The sequence below is a fragment of the Puma concolor genome, chromosome A1, assembly GCF_028749965.1.
Source record: "Puma concolor isolate L17-30 chromosome A1, mPumCon1.1.hap2, whole genome shotgun sequence".
Lineage (NCBI taxonomy): Eukaryota > Metazoa > Chordata > Mammalia > Carnivora > Felidae > Puma > Puma concolor.
Genome location: NC_141667.1, coordinates 125,084,721 through 125,103,940, shown reverse-complemented (window position 1 = coordinate 125,103,940; position 19,220 = coordinate 125,084,721). Strand labels below are relative to the sequence as shown.

General features: G+C 38.6%; 1 protein-coding gene across 3 annotated transcripts in view; it reads left to right on the top strand.

Moving 5' to 3' along the window:
- The window catches only part of UBE2D2 (ubiquitin conjugating enzyme E2 D2), a 56,639-nt gene extending 38,074 nt beyond the window's left edge, over positions 1-18,565 (top strand). For 2 of the 3 annotated variants that reach the window (XM_086702828.1, XM_086702829.1), the window contains exons 2-7: positions 714-777; positions 9,195-9,226; positions 9,305-9,382; positions 9,471-9,576; positions 14,144-14,237; positions 16,893-18,565. In XM_086702828.1, the coding sequence (XP_086558954.1) occupies positions 714-777; positions 9,195-9,226; positions 9,305-9,382; positions 9,471-9,576; positions 14,144-14,237; positions 16,893-16,938 (420 nt within the window). In that variant the 3' untranslated portion in view covers positions 16,939-18,565. Of the gene's footprint in view, positions 1-713; positions 778-8,461; positions 8,487-9,194; positions 9,227-9,304; positions 9,383-9,470; positions 9,577-14,143; positions 14,238-16,892 lie in introns of those variants that run through there. The other variant, XM_086702830.1, reaches the window with a different exon arrangement.
- The last annotated feature ends 655 nt before the right edge of the window (positions 18,566-19,220 follow it).

The following is a 19,220-nucleotide window of genomic DNA, read 5'->3' as shown; positions in this document are numbered from 1 at the left end:
GAGGAAAAGGAATAGAGTATGATTTCCTGCCTTGTGGTTTTTTTAGGAATCCCCACCTAGTAACGAATCTTAAGTTGGTGGGTTCTTCATGGGAAAGTAGCTAAGCATCTGGCATCTGGTTGTAGAGCATTACTATAGGTAGATCTGTCTCTGATTACAAAATTTTATGATGGACTTTCTTATTTTAGCCTTTTTAATATATCCAGCGTTTTCATTATATCCCTTTTTAAGTTTTTTCAACTGCCTTTGGAACCCTGGTTGTCTATATCAGCTAAAAACCTATCAGTGTCTCGTCAGATGGTCCCATGTCATTTGAAACATTAATGACTTCCAGAGCTTGTCCCAAGTGTAACCTAATAGTTTTGAGATACAAAAACTGGTATTGAAACTTCTTTTTTGAAAACTAATAAATTACATTTTTACCTTAAAACAGTTTTTGTAGTTCTTTAGTATACAATACATATTTACTTTCCTTATATTTACTTACTGAACTGTGAACAAGGCAAAAATGATCCACTTTTTAAACATACATTTGTATTCAAGAATCCCAAATACTTTAACCTAAAGATTCACGGATCTATCCTTCTCTGACTTTGAAGGATTGTTCAAAGCTTCACTAGTGGGATAGAGAATATTGGTATGAGTGAAAATTTTATTAATTGGTAAAATTACGTATATATTGAATACATTTCCTTTCTTTCTATTTTTTTAAGGAATTGAATGACCTGGCACGGGACCCCCCAGCACAGTGTTCAGCAGGTCCTGTTGGAGATGATAGTAAGTATTTAAAAAGAATGATAAAATGGCTCCTGTCTGGCTCACTTGGTAGAGCATGAAACTCTTGATCTCAGGGTAGTGAGTTCCAGCTCTGTGTTGAGTGTACAGTCTCAACTTAAAAATATAAAAAATAAAAAAATAAAAATAAAGGGAATGATGAAATGCAACTGCATAACCATCTGCCTGCCTCTAGGGAACTGTGGGACTAATGAATAATATCTCTCTCAAGGTTATTTTGTGTGAAGAGATAATTATGCTGTAGGGAAGAGGCAGTGTTTACACTTACTTGTCTGCAGAAGATGCAGTTCTATGTGTATCTCATCAATTTCTATAGTATTCATTTTGAAACTTTTGAACCTTTTCTGCCAGATATTGCCTGTATAGTTGTTCTGGCCCCTTCCTACCTCTATCCTTCAACCCTTCTGGGTATTTTGCTGGGGTAAAATATTTGAGGTTTTACTTATATCTAGCCTTTACTCTTTAAGATAATCCTAAGGATGAGGGGGGATAGTGGGGTGTGTGTGTGTGTGTGTGTGTGTGTGTGTGTGTGTGTGTGTGTGTCTGTCTGTCTGTCTGTCTGTCTGTCTTTGTCTTTCAACTGGCTCATACTTGTGAAGACAGGTACAATTTGTTTATTTTTAATGTCCAGTTTATCAATTTAATCCTGTCTAAAATAATTTATTAGGCCTTATCATACATGTTGGATAATAATTTTCCTTTTGTTTCACTTTGTGTCACCACAGCTTGCCCCCCCTTATACCATCTTCTAACTTTGTTTAAAAGGAGAATATATGGGGGGGGGGGGGGGCAGGGCAGAGAGAGAGAGAGGGAGGACAGAGCATCTAAAGTGGGCTCCGAGCTGTCAGCAGCAAGCCTGATGTGGGGCTCGAACTCACAGTGAGATCATGATCTGGGCCACAGTCAAGATGCTCAACCAACTGAGCCACCCAGGTGTCCCTAAAAGGAGGATATTTGAACCAGACTGTACTTTACGGCACAAAACTAATTGATAAAAGAGTATAATATTTAGCAAATAGGAGAAAAGAGCATATTTGAAAACAATTTTGTAAGACAAGTGTATACATTAAAACAAAAAAATAAATGAGGTTATATTGGCTTATGTTTAAAATCTTTTCCTGATTTTGCTTAAGAATTTTGGTTTTGGGGGTGCCTGAGTGGTTCAGTCTGTTAAGCATCCAACTCTTGATTTTGGCTCATGTCATGATCTCATGATACGTGGAATCGAGCCCTACATCGGGCTGTGCACTGACAAATAGGAGCCTGTTTGGGATTCTCTCTGTGTCCCTCCACTGCATATGTACTCTCTCTCTCTCTCAAAATAAATAACCATTAAAAAAAAAAAAAAGAATGTTGGTTTTAGCTTGCTAAACTTAAGAATCAAAACAAGGCCCTGGGGCTCCTGTGTGACTCAGTTTGTTAAGTGTATGACTTTGGCTCAGGTCATGATCTTCTGGTTTGTGAGTTAAAGCCCCACATTGGGCTCTGTGCTAATAGCTCAGAACGTGGAGCCTGCTTCAGTTTCTGTGTCTCCCCCTCTCTTTGCCGCTTCCCCACTTGTGCTCGGTCTCTCTTTCTCTCTCAAAAATGAATAAAAATTTTAAAAAATCAAATAGGAATCAAAGCAAGGCCCTTTTACAGGGATTGCTTTACATATAAAATAGATGAGGAATGCCTGGATGGCTCAGTCAGTTAAGTGTCTTGACTTGGGCTCAGGTCATGATTTTGAGATTCATGATTTTGAGCCCTGCATCAGGCTCTCTGCTGTCAGCACAGAGCCTGCTTCAGATCCTTTGTTTCCCTCTCTCTCTGTCTTTCCACTGCTCTAGTGCATGTGCTCTCTCTCAAAAATAAATAAACATTTTTAAGAAGCCAGATATGGTATAAATTATAAAAGGAATGCATGTGATGAAAAATCCCATTTACATTATTCTGTTCAGATTGGTCCGTTATGAGTAACTATAGTGTTTGATACCAAACAGGATAGGCCAAGTACTTAAACATGCATTATCTCAGTTAAGCCTCACAATAGTTCTTTTGGGTGAGTGGAGTAGAAATTGTAAACTACTTTAGAGAAGAATATAGTGAAAAGACTCACGGTGGTTTCCAAAGTGGACTCATTCTCAAGTTTTTTGATACTGGTTTTGTCATTCGTGGTATCATACACTCCACCTGCATCAGTGTGGTGTTTGAGTTGAAAAAGTGGTTTTATTTCAGCAAAATTCCTCGAAGTTGAGAGTGGCTGATCTTTTCATTAAAAGTGTTTGAACTCTGGGGCATAGAATTCATTTTTGAAGTTGTCTTCAGTATGCTGAAGTAATTTCCCTTTGCTCTGCATAGTATTATCACATTCCTTTCTCAGAAAAGTTATCTTAGAGAGTTAAATAAAACTCCCCCAAGCATAAGCAGTAAAAGAAAAAATAGGTGATTTTACATTTAATGAAGTCTAATTTAGGTGCTGCAAATAATACCATTAAGAAAAAGAATGAAAAAAAAGTGAGAAAATTTGTGCAGATCATCTCTCTGATAAGGAAATTTATTCAAAATTATTTTAAAAAATCTTTATAAGTCAACAATATAAAGATAAATAGCCCATTTCTGTTTTTAATGACTAAAGGATCTGCGTAGACTTGTCTCTAAAAAGAATTTACAAACGGCCAATAAGCACCTGGAAAAGATGCTCAGTATCATTAGTCATCAGGGAAATGGAAATCACATCCATAATAAACTAACATTTCACACCTTCTATGGGTAGAATCAGCGAGTCAAATAATAAGTGTTGATGAGATTGTGGAGAAATTGGAACCTAAATATCTTGCTGGTAATAATGTAAAATGGTACAGTTCAAAAATATGGTCGTTCTTCTAAAAGTTAAATATAGACTTATCATATGTGAGTTCACTCATTGGTTTATATCGAGGAGAAATGAAAACATGTCCACACAAAAACTTGTGCATGAATGTTCGTAGAAGCAGTAGCTGTAATAGCCAAAAGGTGGTAACAATCCAAATGCCCACCAGCTGATGAAGGCATAAATAGAATGTATGTCCATACAATGGAATATTCCATGTCAATAAAGAGGGAGTACTGATGTGTACTACAACATAGATGAGCCTTAAAAACATGCTGAGAGGGGCGCCTGGGTGGCGCAGTCGGTTAAGCGTCCGACTTCAGCCAGGTCACAATCTCGCGGTCCGTGAGTTCGAGCCCCGCGTCGGGCTCTGGGCTGATGGCTCAGAGCCTGGAGCCTGTTTCCGATTCTGTGTCTCCCTCTCTCTCTGCCCCTCCCCCATTCATGCTCTGTCTCTCTCTGTCCCAAAAATAAATAAACGTTGAAAAAAAAAACAAAAAAAAAAAACAAAAACCATGCTGAGAGATGCTTGACTGGCTCACTCAGTTGGCTGTCCAACTCTTGATATTGCCTCAGGTCATGATCTCACAGTTCGTGGGATTGAGCCCCGTGTTGGGCTCTGCCCTGACAGCATAAAGCCTTCTTGGGATTTTCTCTCTCTCTCTCTCTCTCTCTCTCTCTCTCTCTCTCTCTCTCTCTGCCCCTCTCCCGCTTACATGTGTGTGCACGCACGCTCTCTCAAAATAGATAAACACTAAAAAAAATTTTTTTTTTTCCAACGTTTATTTATTTTTGGGTCAGAGAGAGACAGAGCATGAACGGGCGAGGGGCAGAGAGAGAGGGAGACACAGAATCGGAAACAGGCTCCAGGCTCTGAGCCATCAGCCCAGAGCCCGACGCGGGGCTCGAACTCACGGACCGCGAGATCGTGACCTGGCTGAAGTCGGACGCTTAACCGACTGCGCCACCCAGGCGCCCCTAAAAAAATTTTTTTAATAAAGGAAAACATAGTGAGAGAAGCCAGATATAAAAGACCACATAATGTATGGTTCTATTTTTATGAAATATAGATCCATAAAGACAGAAAATAGATAATGGTTGCATAGAACTAGAGATCTGGGGGAAATGTGGAGTGATTGCATATGGATATGGGTTTCTTTTGGGGATGATGAAAATGTTCTAAAATTGATTGTAGTGATGGTTGCACAACTCTGTGAATATCCTGAACAACACTGGATTGTAAACTTTTAGTGGAAGAATTTTATGATATACGGATTATCTCTCTATAGCTGTTTAAAACGTAATAACCTCTCCCTTAACTCCTAACCACCCTTTTCAGGTGACTTGGGTCACCTGCTGCTAAACTATTAATAGTGCCTACCTTCTACACTTGATCTTCGCCAAAAGGCCGAGAAGCGATTATAGTGCCTACCTTCTAAGAGAATAAGGAAAATCTCATTAGGGACAGAATAACTTCCTTACACTTGGTCATCTAGATAGTCTGCTGATATTACATTTAAAACTTAGGGACTGTTTGAAAACAGTTGAGATAAATTATTGTCAAAAAGTCCTGATCAAGTCTTCCTGATGAATTGTATAAGGATAAAATAAAGTGTAACTGTGTAGCTAAATATTAGAAGGAGGCAGAATTTAATCTTAGGAAGAAAGAAACTGTTGGTCACAACAAAACTTTCTGAGCTCCTTTTGACTATTCTAGCAGTCAAATCCCTCAGCACCATATTATTGATATTTAGTGTAAGAATGAAGTCTTTTATTTTATATTCAAAATAATATAAGGATGCCTCGCTGGCTCAGGTGATAGCACATGTGACTTTTTTTTTTTTCTTAATGTTTATCTGTTTTTGAGAGACAGAGAGCTAGTCGGGAAGGGGCAGAGAGAGAGAGGGAAACATAGAATCTGAAGCAAGCTCCAGGCTCCAAGCTGTCAGCCCACAGCCTGATGCGGGGCTCAAACTCAAGACCTGTGAGATCATGACCTGAACCAAAGTCAGATGCTTAACTGACTGAGCCACCCAGGTGCCCCAAGAGCATGTGACTCTTGGGGTTGTGAGTTCAAGCCCCATGTTGGGCATAGAAATTGCTTTTAAGAAGGTACCTGGGTGGCACAGTGAGTTAAGCTTCGACTCTTGATTTCAGCTCAGGTCATGATCTCAATGATTCATGGCATCAGGCCTTGAGTTGGGCTCTGTGCGAAGCCTGCTTGGGATTCTCTCTCCTCTCTCTCCGCCTCTCCTTCCCTCACGTGCACACAAGTACCTGCATGAGCGCTCTCTCTCTCTCTCTCTCTCTCTCAAAATGAATAAACTTTTAAAAACAGAAATAGGAGCACCTGAGTGGTTCAGTCAGTTAAGCATCTGATTCTTGATTTTGGCTCAGGTCATAATCTCACAGTTCATGGGTTTGAGCCCTGCATCAGCCTCTGTGCTAATAGTGCAGACAGAGCCTGCTTGGGAGTCTCTCTCTCTCCCTCTCTGCTCCTTCCCTGTTCCTGTGTGCTCGCTCTCTCTCAAAATAAATAAATAAAAACATGAAAAAAAGAAGATAAATTTAAGAATGAACTTTAATAATACAGTGCTTTAGTTTTTAAATACCCATATTTAATGTACCATTACATTTTTTCCATTTTTGTGCAAAGATCTGGTGAGCAGAAACAAGTATACTTCCTGAAGGAAAAAGTGAGGCAAAGATTTATTGGTCATATAATCTGTTTCATTTACTTTTGTTTTGAGCTTCTCTTTAAAAAAAAAAAAAAGATTTTATTTATTTATTTCAAGTTGTTTTTGTTTTTGTTTTTGTTTTTGTTTTTTTGAGAGAGAGCACAGGCAGGGGAAGAGCAGAGAGAAAAGGAGACAGAATCCCAAGTAGGCTCTGCATGGGCTCGAACCCACAAAAACTGTGAGATTATGATCTGAGCCAAGATCAAGAGTCAGAACCTTAACCCACTGTACCACCCAGGTCCCCCTTTTGTTTTGACCTCTTGGTGAATGTGACTCTCTGGAGATCTGTACTTGAATTCAAATGTGGGCCTCTTGAGTTTCATTCTCAAACTGTAACAGATATTCTTGGTTATGTTTTTTAGCCTTAAAGCTTCATCTTTGGGGTGCCTGGGTGGCTCAGTTTGTTAATCCTCTGACTTTGGCTCAGGTCATGATCTCACGGTTAGTGAGTTCGAGCTCTGAGTCGGGCTGTGTGCTGACAGCTCAAAGACTGGAGCCTGATTCAGATTCTGTTTTGCCTCTCTGTCTGCCCCTCCCATGCTCACGCTCTCTCTCAAAAATAAACATTAAAAATTAAAAAAAAAAAAAGTTTCATCTTTGAGTATTCTAAAGAGTAATCAATGAGATGTGAACTTAACATTTAAACTCTCACGAAAGAGGTTGTAGCTTTTAGTTTGTGTAATTTGGTTTTCAGCATCAAACCAGGATGGTAGTGGGAGTTTTTTTGTTTTTGCTTGTTTTAGACTATCAAAACTTTTTAATTCATTACCATGAGTTTTTTGTTTTTTTTTTTAATGTGTATTTATTTTTGAGAGAGAGAGCCTGCATGCAAGCAGGGAAGGGCAGAGAGAGAAGGGAACAGAGGCTCGATCCCAAGTGGGCTCTCAAGATGCTGACAGCAGGTAGCCCCATGTGGGACTCAAACTCACAAACTGGAGATCATGACCTGAACCTAAGTCAGACACTTAACCAACTGACCACCCAGGCTCCCCGTGAATTTTTATTTTTATTTTCTTTTTAGTTTTTTTTTTTTTTAATGTTTATTTATTTTTGAGACAGAGACAGAGCATGAACAGGGGAGGGTCAGAGAGAGAGGGAGATACAGGATCCGAAACAGGCTCCAGGCTCCGAGCTGTCAGCACAGAGCCCGACGCGGGGCTCGAACTCGCGGACTGCGAGATCACGACCCGAGCCGAAGCCGGACGCTTAACCGACTGAGCCACAGGCGCCCCATGAATTTTTAGTTTTAACAGCTGCTAAGATTGATCCTTAAATGAAAGGTTTTTGAAATCTAGACATTCATGTAAGATACAGCAATATTTTATGCTTATGGCCGAATATTTTACCCCGAACTATTTCTAGAGAGTTCTATTACTTGGAAACTGTAGTGATTTTTTAAAAGTATTTATTTATTTATTTTGTTTGTTTGTTTATTTATTTATTTGTTTATTTATTTTTTTTAAATTTTTTTTAACGTTTTATTTATTTTTGAGACAGAGAGAGACAGAGCATGAACGGGGGAGGGGCAGGGAGAGAGGGAGACACAGAATCGGAAACAGGCTCCAGGGTCTGAGCCATCAGCCCAGAGCCCGACGTGGGGCTCGAACTCACGGACCGCGAGATCGTGACCTGAGCCGAAGTCGGCCGCTTAACCGACTGAGCCACCCAGGCGCCCCTATTTATTTATTTTTAAGTAAACTCTGTACCACACGTGGGGCTTGAATTCACAACCTACAGATCAAAAGTCACATGCTCTACCAACTGAGCCAGGAAACTGTAGTGATTTTTTTTTTTTTTATGTATGTATGTATGTATGTATGTATGTATGTATTTTTAAGTAAACTCCATACCACACGTGGGGCTCGAATTCACAACCAAGAGATCAAGAGTCACATGCTCTACCAACTGAGCCAGCCAGGTGCCGCACCCCTCCCTTATTTTTTATGGCATCATAGTGATTCCTGAACTATTTACCAAACCATTTTAATTTGAGTCCATGTTAGATATCCTCCCACTACCTTCTTACCTCCTTTTTTATACTTCCACAAGGAGAGCTAGGAGTCGAGAAGAGTTCCAGAGGGAGACTTGAGTCAGTGATTCCAGTAGGTATTCTTAAATTAACTAGTGTAACAGAATACTCAATTAAGATTTTAATGGTAGGTCTTCAGATGCTTTTGTTAATCAAATTCCATCTTAATATGTTTTTAGTTTAGTTCGTGTTTCTCTGCCTTGTTGATGTTGTAGATTCTAGATCATTTTAAAAAGACATAAATATTGATCTTTCATCTGTTAGTAAGGGACTAGTAATTCTAAAGCCCTACATGTAAGTGCTCTCAGTTTTTTCTTGCTGTAAAAGCCAGTCTTTCCTAATTTGAATATGTTCTACTTTGACTTTACAGTCTTGCTCTATACCAGTATTATAAAAGGAGTCTATTGTATATTAATGTGTTAAGGAAATGATATAACACATTGAAGAGTTGAATCTTTGGTTCTTTTTTACCCTCTGAAGTAAGAAATGCTGATTTACAAGTGGAGCTTGGGCCTTGTCAAGAATTTTTGTCTCCCTAATAAGAATTTTCAAGATCTTGTAGCCCAAATACTTTTTCATTATGCATCTTACCAGTGTTCTAGACTATACTAGTCATTTTCTTTTCTCTCTTCAGACTCAGATTTGATTTAGATTCGTCATCCTGTCTAGGGCTTACCATATTGCTTATGAATAAACTGGGATTATACAGGGAATGATATGTTATTATAGTGTACCTATAATGGAGATAATTACTTCATGATGATTTTTTGTTCTTTTTCAGTGTTCCATTGGCAAGCTACGATAATGGGGCCAGTAAGTATTCAGATTGATTTTGGAATAAATGTTGATATAATTCACTTATTTTAATCCCACTTTTCTTGTTATCGACAGAATGACAGTCCCTATCAGGGTGGAGTATTTTTCTTGACAATTCATTTCCCAACAGATTATCCTTTCAAGCCACCTAAGGTAACTGGGATATGTATGGCACTTGTTTTTTATGTGCTTTCTGTGATACCAGTAAACCAGTTTATAAAAGTTTTTCTTTTTTCTCTAGGTTGCATTTACAACAAGAATTTATCATCCAAATATTAACAGTAATGGCAGCATTTGTCTTGATATTCTACGGTCACAGTGGTCTCCAGCACTAACTATTTCAAAAGGTAATGGAATAGGTATCTGATATCAAGATAAAGCAGCAGTGTTTTTTGTCTTTTAAAGGTTACTTATTTTGAAATGATGACTCTTATTCCTATTAAGAGGAGGTAGCAGTCCCCTTATTTTTTAGTAGACCTTGAGACCACTGGAGGGAGTTGGATTTTCAGGCATAGGTATTCTTTGGTGTTATGACTACTCTGTCCATTATGCCATTCAAGCTTAGGTTGGAAAATGGCCTCTAGGTATGAATATTTTTTAGAGGAAAGTTAAAGTAGAAGATAATTAATATCTCTTCCAACCTTGAAATCCACAAATGGAAAGGATAGATACTGTTCCAGAAAAGGAAATAACAGCCCTTTTACAGGAATGCTTGTGGTATAAATATAGATTATGGGGTCTTGAAGAACAAAGGATAGGTGAATTCATATTCAGGGTCTTTAAGGTTTTATCAGGTCTGGTCTTGAGGTTTCTATTAGTAACAGATTCATCCTGTAATATGACCAGTTTAATAAAAAATTTTTTATTTGATCATCTTTTTTTCGTATATAGTCCTGTGTATGTGTGTTTGAATGTATATTTAAAGATTTGTCGGGGCGCCTGGGTGGCTTTGTAAAAAATGGGAAAATACTATGTTTGAAAAAAGCAGAAAAGAGATAAAATTTGTATATATTATAGTTCGAGTTAATATAGAAGTATGTTTGGGCTCTTTGCTGGCTCATTCAATGGAGCTTGCAACTCTTGATCTCGGGGTTGTGAGTTCGAGACCTATGTTGGGTGTAGGGATTACTTAAAAAAAAAAAAATCTTAAAAAAAAAGTATGGGGGCGCCTGGGTGGCGCAGTCGGTTAAGCGTCCGACTTCAGCTCAGGTCACGATCTCGCGGTCCATGAGTTCGAGCCCCGCGTCAGGCTCTGGGCTGATGGCTCAGAGCCTGGAGCCTGTTTCCCATTCTGTGTCTCCCTTTCTCTCTGCCCCTCCCCCGTTCATGCTCTGTCTCTCTCTGTCCCAAAAATAAATAAACGTTGAAAAAAAAATTAAAAAAAAAAAAAAGTATGTTAAGTAGCTAGAAAGAAATAATGTGGGCATTTGGGTGATGAGATTTGGTGTATGAAATATTTTTCTTTACTATTTTGTTATATTTTATCCTTTCTTTAATGTGTACATTTAGGCAGGAGGCAACATAGTTCCATGCTAAAAAACATAGATTCTGAATCTAACTGCCTATATTCACCTCTCAGCTCTACCTCTTATCACATGAATCTTGAGACAAATTAGCTTCTGTATTCCTCAGTTTTTCATCTGTAAAATAGGATGGTAATTCTAACCATTTCATTACTATTATAAAGATTTCAAAAAGCAAAATGCATAGTTAATTGGTTTCTTGTAAGCACTCAGATAACTAGGATAAAGGCACTGTTCTAAAAAATGTTGGATATTTGCTGTTATAACTTTGTTGTTTTTATAAATATGACTTGTATACTCTAACAATTTTTTTTTTTTTTTTTTTTTTTTTTTTTTTAAGTAGGCACTATGTCCAGTGTGGGTTGGAACTCACAACTCTGAGATCAAGAGTTGCATGCTCTATGGACTGAGCCAGCCAGGTGCCTCTGACAATTTAAAAAAAGAAATTTTTTTTTTAATGTTTATTTATTTTTGAGAGAGAGACTGAGCATGAGTGGGGTAGGGGCAGAGAGAGGGAGACAAAATCTGAAGTAAGATCCAGGTTCTGAGCTGTCAGCACAGAGCCTGACATGGGGCTTGAACGCATGAACCATGAGATCATGACCTGAGCTGAAATCGGATGCTTAACCAGACTGGGGCATTTCGCGTGCCTGGGTGGTTCAGTCAGTTAAGTGTCAGACTCTTGATTTCACCTCAGGTCATGTTCTCAGGGTGGTTAGATCAAGCCCCACATTGGGCTCTACATTGATCATGGAACCTACTCAAGTCTCTCTCTCTCTCTGTCCCTCCCCTGCTTTCATGTGTGCATTCTCTCTCTCTCTCTCTCTCTCTCTCTCTCTCTCTCTCAAAAAAAAAAAAAAAAAAATCTGGGGCATTAAATTGAAAATTATGGCATCCCAGGCAAAAATATAAACAAAAAATTAGGAGAACACATTTTTAAAAGTTGAGGGGCACCTGGCTGGCTGAGTCACTAAAGCATGCAGCTCTTGATCTCCAAGTTGTGAGTTTGAGCCTCACATTGGCTGTAGAGATTGCTCAAAAATAAAATCTTTAAAAAAAAGTGACTGAAATAGTTTTCCAGATAAGTGGGCCCTTTTCTTTTTGTAAGCCTCTTTGTAATTGAGGGGCTGCTTGTGAAAGTGTTGTTATTGTGATTTCCTTGCCTGGTTGTTCTTCCTTCACCAAGTATCAGTAAAGATAGAAATCCAGTAATGGGACCAAGAGAGGTAGATTACTGTGTGTGTGTGTGTGTGTGTGTGTGTGTGTGTGTGTGTGTGTGTAGGAGGGGAAAAGTTTAATAGCTGAAATTGTTAACCATAGCTCTTTTTTTTCTTCCCCCTTCTGTGCTTAGTGTTGATTTTTCAGTTAGGATACCTCATAAGGGCCATTAATTTATTTGACTTATGTTCTCTTTGTCTGGATAGCTATCTTTTCAAATAATTGCATTCTATTTTGTTGAACTTGATTATATCAGTATACCTAAGTTTAATGTTTTAATGACTCCTTTTTGTAAATTGAATGTTTGGGCAAGTAGTTCTGTGAAAGGCCTGAATCCTATATGTGATATTATTCCTTTGTCGAGGGCAGTAACTTTGACCTGAAGTTCTTTCTGCTTTGAGTGTATATGTTAGGGATCTGAATATACAGAAACCTTAAAAGAAGCGGTTAAATGTGCTATAAAGCCACTTGATTATATGTTTTTAGATTTAGAAGTGACTGTGGGTTATGATCCTGATGAAAATGAGTATATACTGATGAAAAATGTTGATGTAGATAAAAATTTAGTCATTTCAGTGAAGTGTCTCTGCAGGTTATACAAATAGGAGTATCTCTTTATGGAGAAGGAATGTATAGTAAATTATAAGCCAAAAGCAGTGTTGTATGACTTAAAAGTCATACTCAGTAGTACAGTAAGAATCTTTTTACCAGGTCCAGGTAACTACCACCCCACCTTTCCTTCCTGGAAAGAGTTAAAAAATTTATTAATTTAAAAAAATTTTTTTAAGGTTGCCTTATTGGAATAATTGGAAGAGAAATTTGGTAAGGGAATTTGTGCAAATACTAATCTGGTAGCATGTCTAATTTCAGGTGAAGATTTATTTGAATTCTTGCCAATTTGATGGGCTGGACAAGTTTCTTCTTTCAGTAATAGTCAATAATTTCATGAACATTCAAAAATCTGTAACTTCCTGTTGTCATTTCCAGGAAATACATGAAATCTTTCCTTATTGCTGTTAGAATGTTCTGTGCTTGAAGAGGGCATCAGGTGATACACCTGACAATGGGAAGAGAAGATGTTTTGGGAATGCCATCTGCCAGAATTGTGGGCAACAGGAATGAAGAGTCAGAAAACATCTTTCCTGATGTTTTTTATTTTCCATATACTCTTAAGGAAATAGCTTTTTTGTTAACAAAGTGAATGATAAAGGGCACGTGAACCTTTTCCTCACCTCTCAGAAGCCCTTGATCTCTCTAGGTAGGAAAATGAATTATTTTCCTGGTGAATTTGATGTTTTGGAAGTAAAATGAGCTTAGAATCATTGTCTCCTGCTACAGAATATTAGAAATAAGATAGCTGAGTTCTCTTGCATCAGAATAGAAGAATTAGAATTTATTTTAGTATGTCAGAGACCCCTGGATTTAATACAGTTAGTGGCCTTGGCCTCCTCCTTTGCATTCAGTAAGGAATACATAAGTTTACAACAAATTTGAACAGAGGCAGTTGTATTACTGAGATTTGTCTGCTGTGTTCCACGTTGTCACTGAGAAAATGGCTTAGATGAGATTCTAAATTGTCACTGAAAAGAATTTGAGAACTTAAAATGTTGTATCCTGTATACTAAGTATGGCCAGCTCCATTTGGGGGCAAATACAGGCCGTTATGTTGTTAGACTAAATTGTTTTCAACTAAAAATGAAATCTATCACATCTGAATGTAATACCTGTCGTTGAGAAAGCAGTGATTGTTCGATTTCATGGTTGTCACTTCTGAGATCATTCAGTAGTGTGGTTGTCTTTGGAATTTTGAGAGCCATTTATTTCTGAAGATTGGTTTCTAAATATTGAGTTTTATGGCCTATGAAAAGTGTTGGTCTAGGACTTGGAAGACCTGAATTCTAATTCTACATTAATTACTCACTAACCAGGGACAGTGGACAAGTCACTTCATCAGCCTGGGCCAGTATCCTTAGGGGTTCAAGCATAGAGAAATCCTACATGAATTTTTGTTGATTCTTGTTACTATAAAGTTAGGTAGAACTCACAAAGCTCCTAGACACCACAGTATGAATAGGTTCTTAGAATTTTCTTGTGTGTTGGCATCTCATGTTTCTTTCAACCCTTTGTTTTTATCCTCTACTAATTTATACCTTTTTTTCCCCCACCGTTATAGTACTCTTGTCCATCTGTTCTCTGTTGTGTGATCCCAATCCAGATGATCCTTTAGTGCCTGAGATTGCTCGGATCTACAAAACAGATAGAGAAAAGTAAGTATGGCCAGAAAAGTACCTGTGGTGGGGTGGAGATGTTTGTGTCTCAGATCTTAACTCAGGGCTGAGTCAGATATTTAAAATGAAGTTCTAATATACTGACCTGGGAACAGAAAGAAGAGTGTTTACATCAAGTGTCTATAAGTGGAAGATGCTGATCTTATCTCTCGTTGTTTCAAATGACTCCCACTGTCTAGAAAAACTTCTCTGTAGTTTATTTTCTACCAGCCTCATGTCTCCTGTTTGGCTTCTGGCTTACCAAAGCCTGTCTTTGGTACGTATTTGTAACTGAGTGGGAAAAGGAATTGATTTTCTACCATTTGGCATAATCTAAAAAGAAAGTTACTACAACAAGACATGAAAGCTCCAAATTTCCTTTAAAAACAAATCTTAATGTAGAATTTACATGTTTTTAAAAAAGAATTTACGTATTTTACAGTTGTACTATGAATTATTGAAGAGTGGTCAGAATATTGAAAAAGATAGTAACTGAAAGTTCTAATTTTTTAATTTTGTGCATTCATGTAAGACCTTAAGAGGCAATAGGTGGGAAATTATGGATCATTTTCTAAAGTCAAAAGGATTAAGAATTGGGGCACCTGGGTGGCTCAGGCGGTAGGGCGTCCAACTTCAGCTCAGGTCATGATCTCGAGGTTCATGAGTTCAAATGCAGAGCACACTTCAGATCCTCTGTCCCCCTCTCTCCCCCCTCCCCTGCTTGTGTTCTCTCAAAAATAAATAAAACATTTTTTTTAATTAAAAAGGATTAAGAATTATTTGAATTCTGTTGGATTAGAGAGTCTTACAGATAGTATATTTTTAAATGGAGCTACACCAGCAATGAGGGAATTTAACTGCAACTGGTTCTTAGTTTAGTTTTGTCTGTGTTTAGGTCTGAATGGTATCTATAGTCATGTATTTCTGGCTGCATTCAGAATAAAATTAGATCCTGCTTTTTTCTATTTGTGAATACATCCACAATTTTTTTTTTAAGACTTAACAAACATTTTTTTAAGTAATCTGTACACCCATCATGGAGCTTGAACTCACAACCTTGAGATATGTCGAGTTGCATGCTCTACTGACTGAGTCAGACAGGTGACCCACACAAGTTAACTTGTTATATAGTATTTTTTTTTTAATACTTACTTTTGAAAGAGAGAGAGAGAGAGAGACAGAGCATGAGTGGAAGAGGGGCAGAGAGAGAGGGAGACACAGAATCTGAAGCAGGCTCCAGGCTCTGAGCTCTTAGCACAGAGCCTGACGTGGGGCTCGAACTCACGAACCCCAAGTTCATGACCTGAACTGAAGTCAGGTGCTTAACTGACTGAGCCCCCCAGGCACCTGAATATGTTTATTTATTTTTGAGGGAGAGGGTGGAGGTGCAGAGAGACGGGGCGGGGGGGGGGGGGGGGGCGGTGTGGATAGAGGATCTGAAGTGAGCTCTGCACCGACAGCAGCAAGCCCAATGCAGGGCTCAGACTTACCATCCATGAGATCATGACCTGAGCTGAAGTGGACTGTCAACCACCTGAGCCACCCAGGACCCCCCACACAAATAAACTTTTTTTTTTTTTTTTTAATTTTTTTTTTCAACGTTTATTTATTTTTGGGACAGAGAGAGACAGAGCATGAACGGGGGAGGGGCAGAGAGAGGGAGACACAGAATCGGAAACAGGCTCCAGGCTCCGAGCCATCAGCCCAGAGCCCGACGCGGGGCTCAAACTCCCGGACCGCGAGATCGTGACCTGGCTGAAGTCGGACGCTTAACCGACTGCGCCACCCAGGCGCCCCAAACTTTTAATGAGAGACCTATTTTGTCCAGTATCTAGGTGGGCATGAATGCCTACCAAGAGGCATTTTCCAAGTGATTGTAGTGGTATTGTTCACTGAACTTTTTCTGCATCTCTTTTTAAACAAAGAATCTTCTGCCCTGCTTATTTTACTACTAGAATGTTCTGGAGCAATAAACCCATTCAGTTTTAGCAACCACGTTGTTAGGAAAGTATTACATGAATTTAATCACTATTGGTATATGATTTTAAGAACCATATATAATGTAGAATTATGTAGTTTTAAAAATTCCAAATAAATGAATCAGTGACTGAAGATCTTTCTTAGAAATAGGTCAGTCATTGGGGCTCCTGGGTGGCTCAGTCAGTATCTGACTCTTGGTTTTGGTTCAGGTTATGCTCTCATGGTTCATGGGTTTGAGCCTTGCGTCAGGCTCTGTGCTGTCTCTGTGTTTGGGATTCTTTCTCCCCCACTGCTCTCTCCCCTGCTCTCTGCACTCACTCGCTCTCTGTCTCTCTCTCTCTCTCTCTTTCTCTTTCTCTTTCTCTCTCACAAAATAAATAATAAAACTGAAAAAAAAAAAAAAAAGGAAATGGGTCAGTCAAATATAGAATAAAGGTGTACCAGCAAATGCTAACATGTAATCAGAATCCTATTAGTAGCATTTAAAGGACATTGTTTTGGGTTTTACAGCCTTTTCCCACCATCACTGACTAAATGCTTAATAGAAATTTAGAAGTCTTTGCTAGACTACTACTAGTTAGTCCCTTCAAGTTATTAGATAAGATAATGAATGAAATCTGTTGCTTTCTGACTGACTCCACCTGTGTTAAGCCACGCTTCTCTTTGTGTGTACAGGTACAACAGAATAGCTCGGGAATGGACTCAGAAGTATGCGATGTAATTAAAGAAATTATTGGATAACCTCTACAAATAAAGATAGGGGAACTCTGAAAGAGAAAGTCCTTTTGATTTCCATTTGACTGCTTTCTATGAGCCCACGCCTCATCTTCCCCTGTGCACATGTTTACCTGATACAGCAGTGCTGCGTGTTGTACATACTTGGAACAACAAACTAGAAATACTGTACTTCTGTACCAACATTGCCTCCTAGCAGAGAAGTGTGTGTGTGACAAGCCAGTTCTCCAAGCGTAACCTAGGTGTGAGACTAAAAGTTTTCCTTACTGACTTAAATTTGGATAACGGCAAGGTGAGGGGTGGTGGGTATGGTGTGTGCTTGGATGGGGAAGAAAAGCTCCACTGACCTGTAGGAGATTGTTTTTAAGTGGAATCCTTTTAAACTCAAAACAGTTATGAAAAGCAAGGCGAAGAACACGAAACTGTTTCTGTATTCATTTTATTCTGAAGGACCTCCGTCTTAGGTGAAAGTTATGACCAACCAGATTAAACTCTACCCACATCCTGTATTTTAAGGTCTAAGTTTAACTGGTCAACATTTAAATGGATTGGAGCTATTAGTACATAAAGTGTGATGGGCTTTGTTCCCACATCTTTTGCATCTCCCCACCCTTCAACCTTTGTCCTTTCAGCCCCTTTCTCTCTTCCACATTCTTTGGTTTGTATGTGGTTTCTCAGTTAATACATAGCTAATAGCTCTTATTTTTCTTATGTTTTTAACTGCTTAGGTCTATCTGGATGTAAGGGTGAAAATTCATTTGATGGAAATACTTGTGTATATTTAAAGACCCAATTGCTCCCCTGGAGCTTGTACGTTCAAGAATGATTAATCTGTGTAATAAACTGATTACTACAGTCATTACATATAATTTTGTGTGAATAGGCCTTTTGATTTTAAGAACTTTGTCTAGCAGAGATTAGTGGTGGGTTTTCCCCCACCCCTAAAATGTTTTCATTTATACTGGTTGCATTTCAAAATCATGAAACAATTCCAGTTTACATAGTCAAAAGGATATCTTGAAAGTAATTTTACCGAACAAGGGCATAAGCTTAAAAGCATTTCCATGAAACTTACATGTGCAGTATTCCAGGAACATGACTGTTAAACTAAATAAGAAATTTGCTTTATTAATGAAACTAAGCTGCATTTCACCAAAACCTTGTGACATTCCCTTGGTACATAGGACATAAAACAAAGGCATTGCTATTTGGTAAGTTAAGCTTCTGTGATTGTGATTGTAAAAGAGCAACATTGACCAAACCTGGGAAACATGAGCACAATCTTGTATTGGAGAGTCTACATAATTACTTTGCACTGACATTGCAGGATGTTCATCCAATTTTAAATTGTACTGTATGTGGCTTTTTGAAGTCTTCCCTTGACTCTAGTAAATTGTAGTTTGAAACTTGTAAACAACTGTGTTTGCCAGAAACATCATTCGTGTGAACTAGGCAAGTTACTTTTTTTTCATCTCATTCTCCTAATCTAATTGTAAACCAGGCCATCCTGAAGGCCATGGCTGATGCTCTCCAGCCATCAGGTTCTTTCAAATGCATCTTTACACTCTTGCACAAAAATTGAGGAATAAATGTCCACTGCTTTTGGTTTTAAACTTGTTTAACTTGTCTTATCTCTCAGTGTCACTATCCCCATCTCAGAACTGAAGTGTGCTATAACCTGAAACCTCTTGAACTGCTGCTTAGCTGCTGGCTACTTACTAGCATTTCTAGCATTCTTGACCTTGCAAAGAAGGTTTGGCTGTTAACCAGCTGTGGGGAAAGGAGTTAGAATTGAGCTCTAACCTAAAATTGCCCTGTATTCTCAGTATTATTGGCAGGTGGGAATTCATCAGTTTTGGATTTGCTGTTAACTAGCCTGGTGACTGTGTGGGTCATTTGCACAGATCCTGAAAGCCCCATTCTTTGTCATCTTCAAGAGCAGCCAGCTCATTCCCATTGATTATGTCATAACGTAGATACTTTCACAGGAGTGCTCTTAAGCATTTCTAAGTGCTAAATAAAAGCCATCATCTGGCATATAGATACCAAATGAAAGGGTTTGAATGGTCATAAACAATTAGGCCCTTGAATGCAGTTTGGTCTTGCTTATTTGAATATAGGGCATATTTGGTCCAGTCTGTATCCATGTGCCTTGGCCAGAACAAAGTCTCATTGAGGGAGGCCACCTTCCCCAGTCATAAAAAATGTGTGTTAACTTAGGGTGGTTCTTGTCTGGGATCAGATTGCTTTTTACAGGAATGTCTCCAG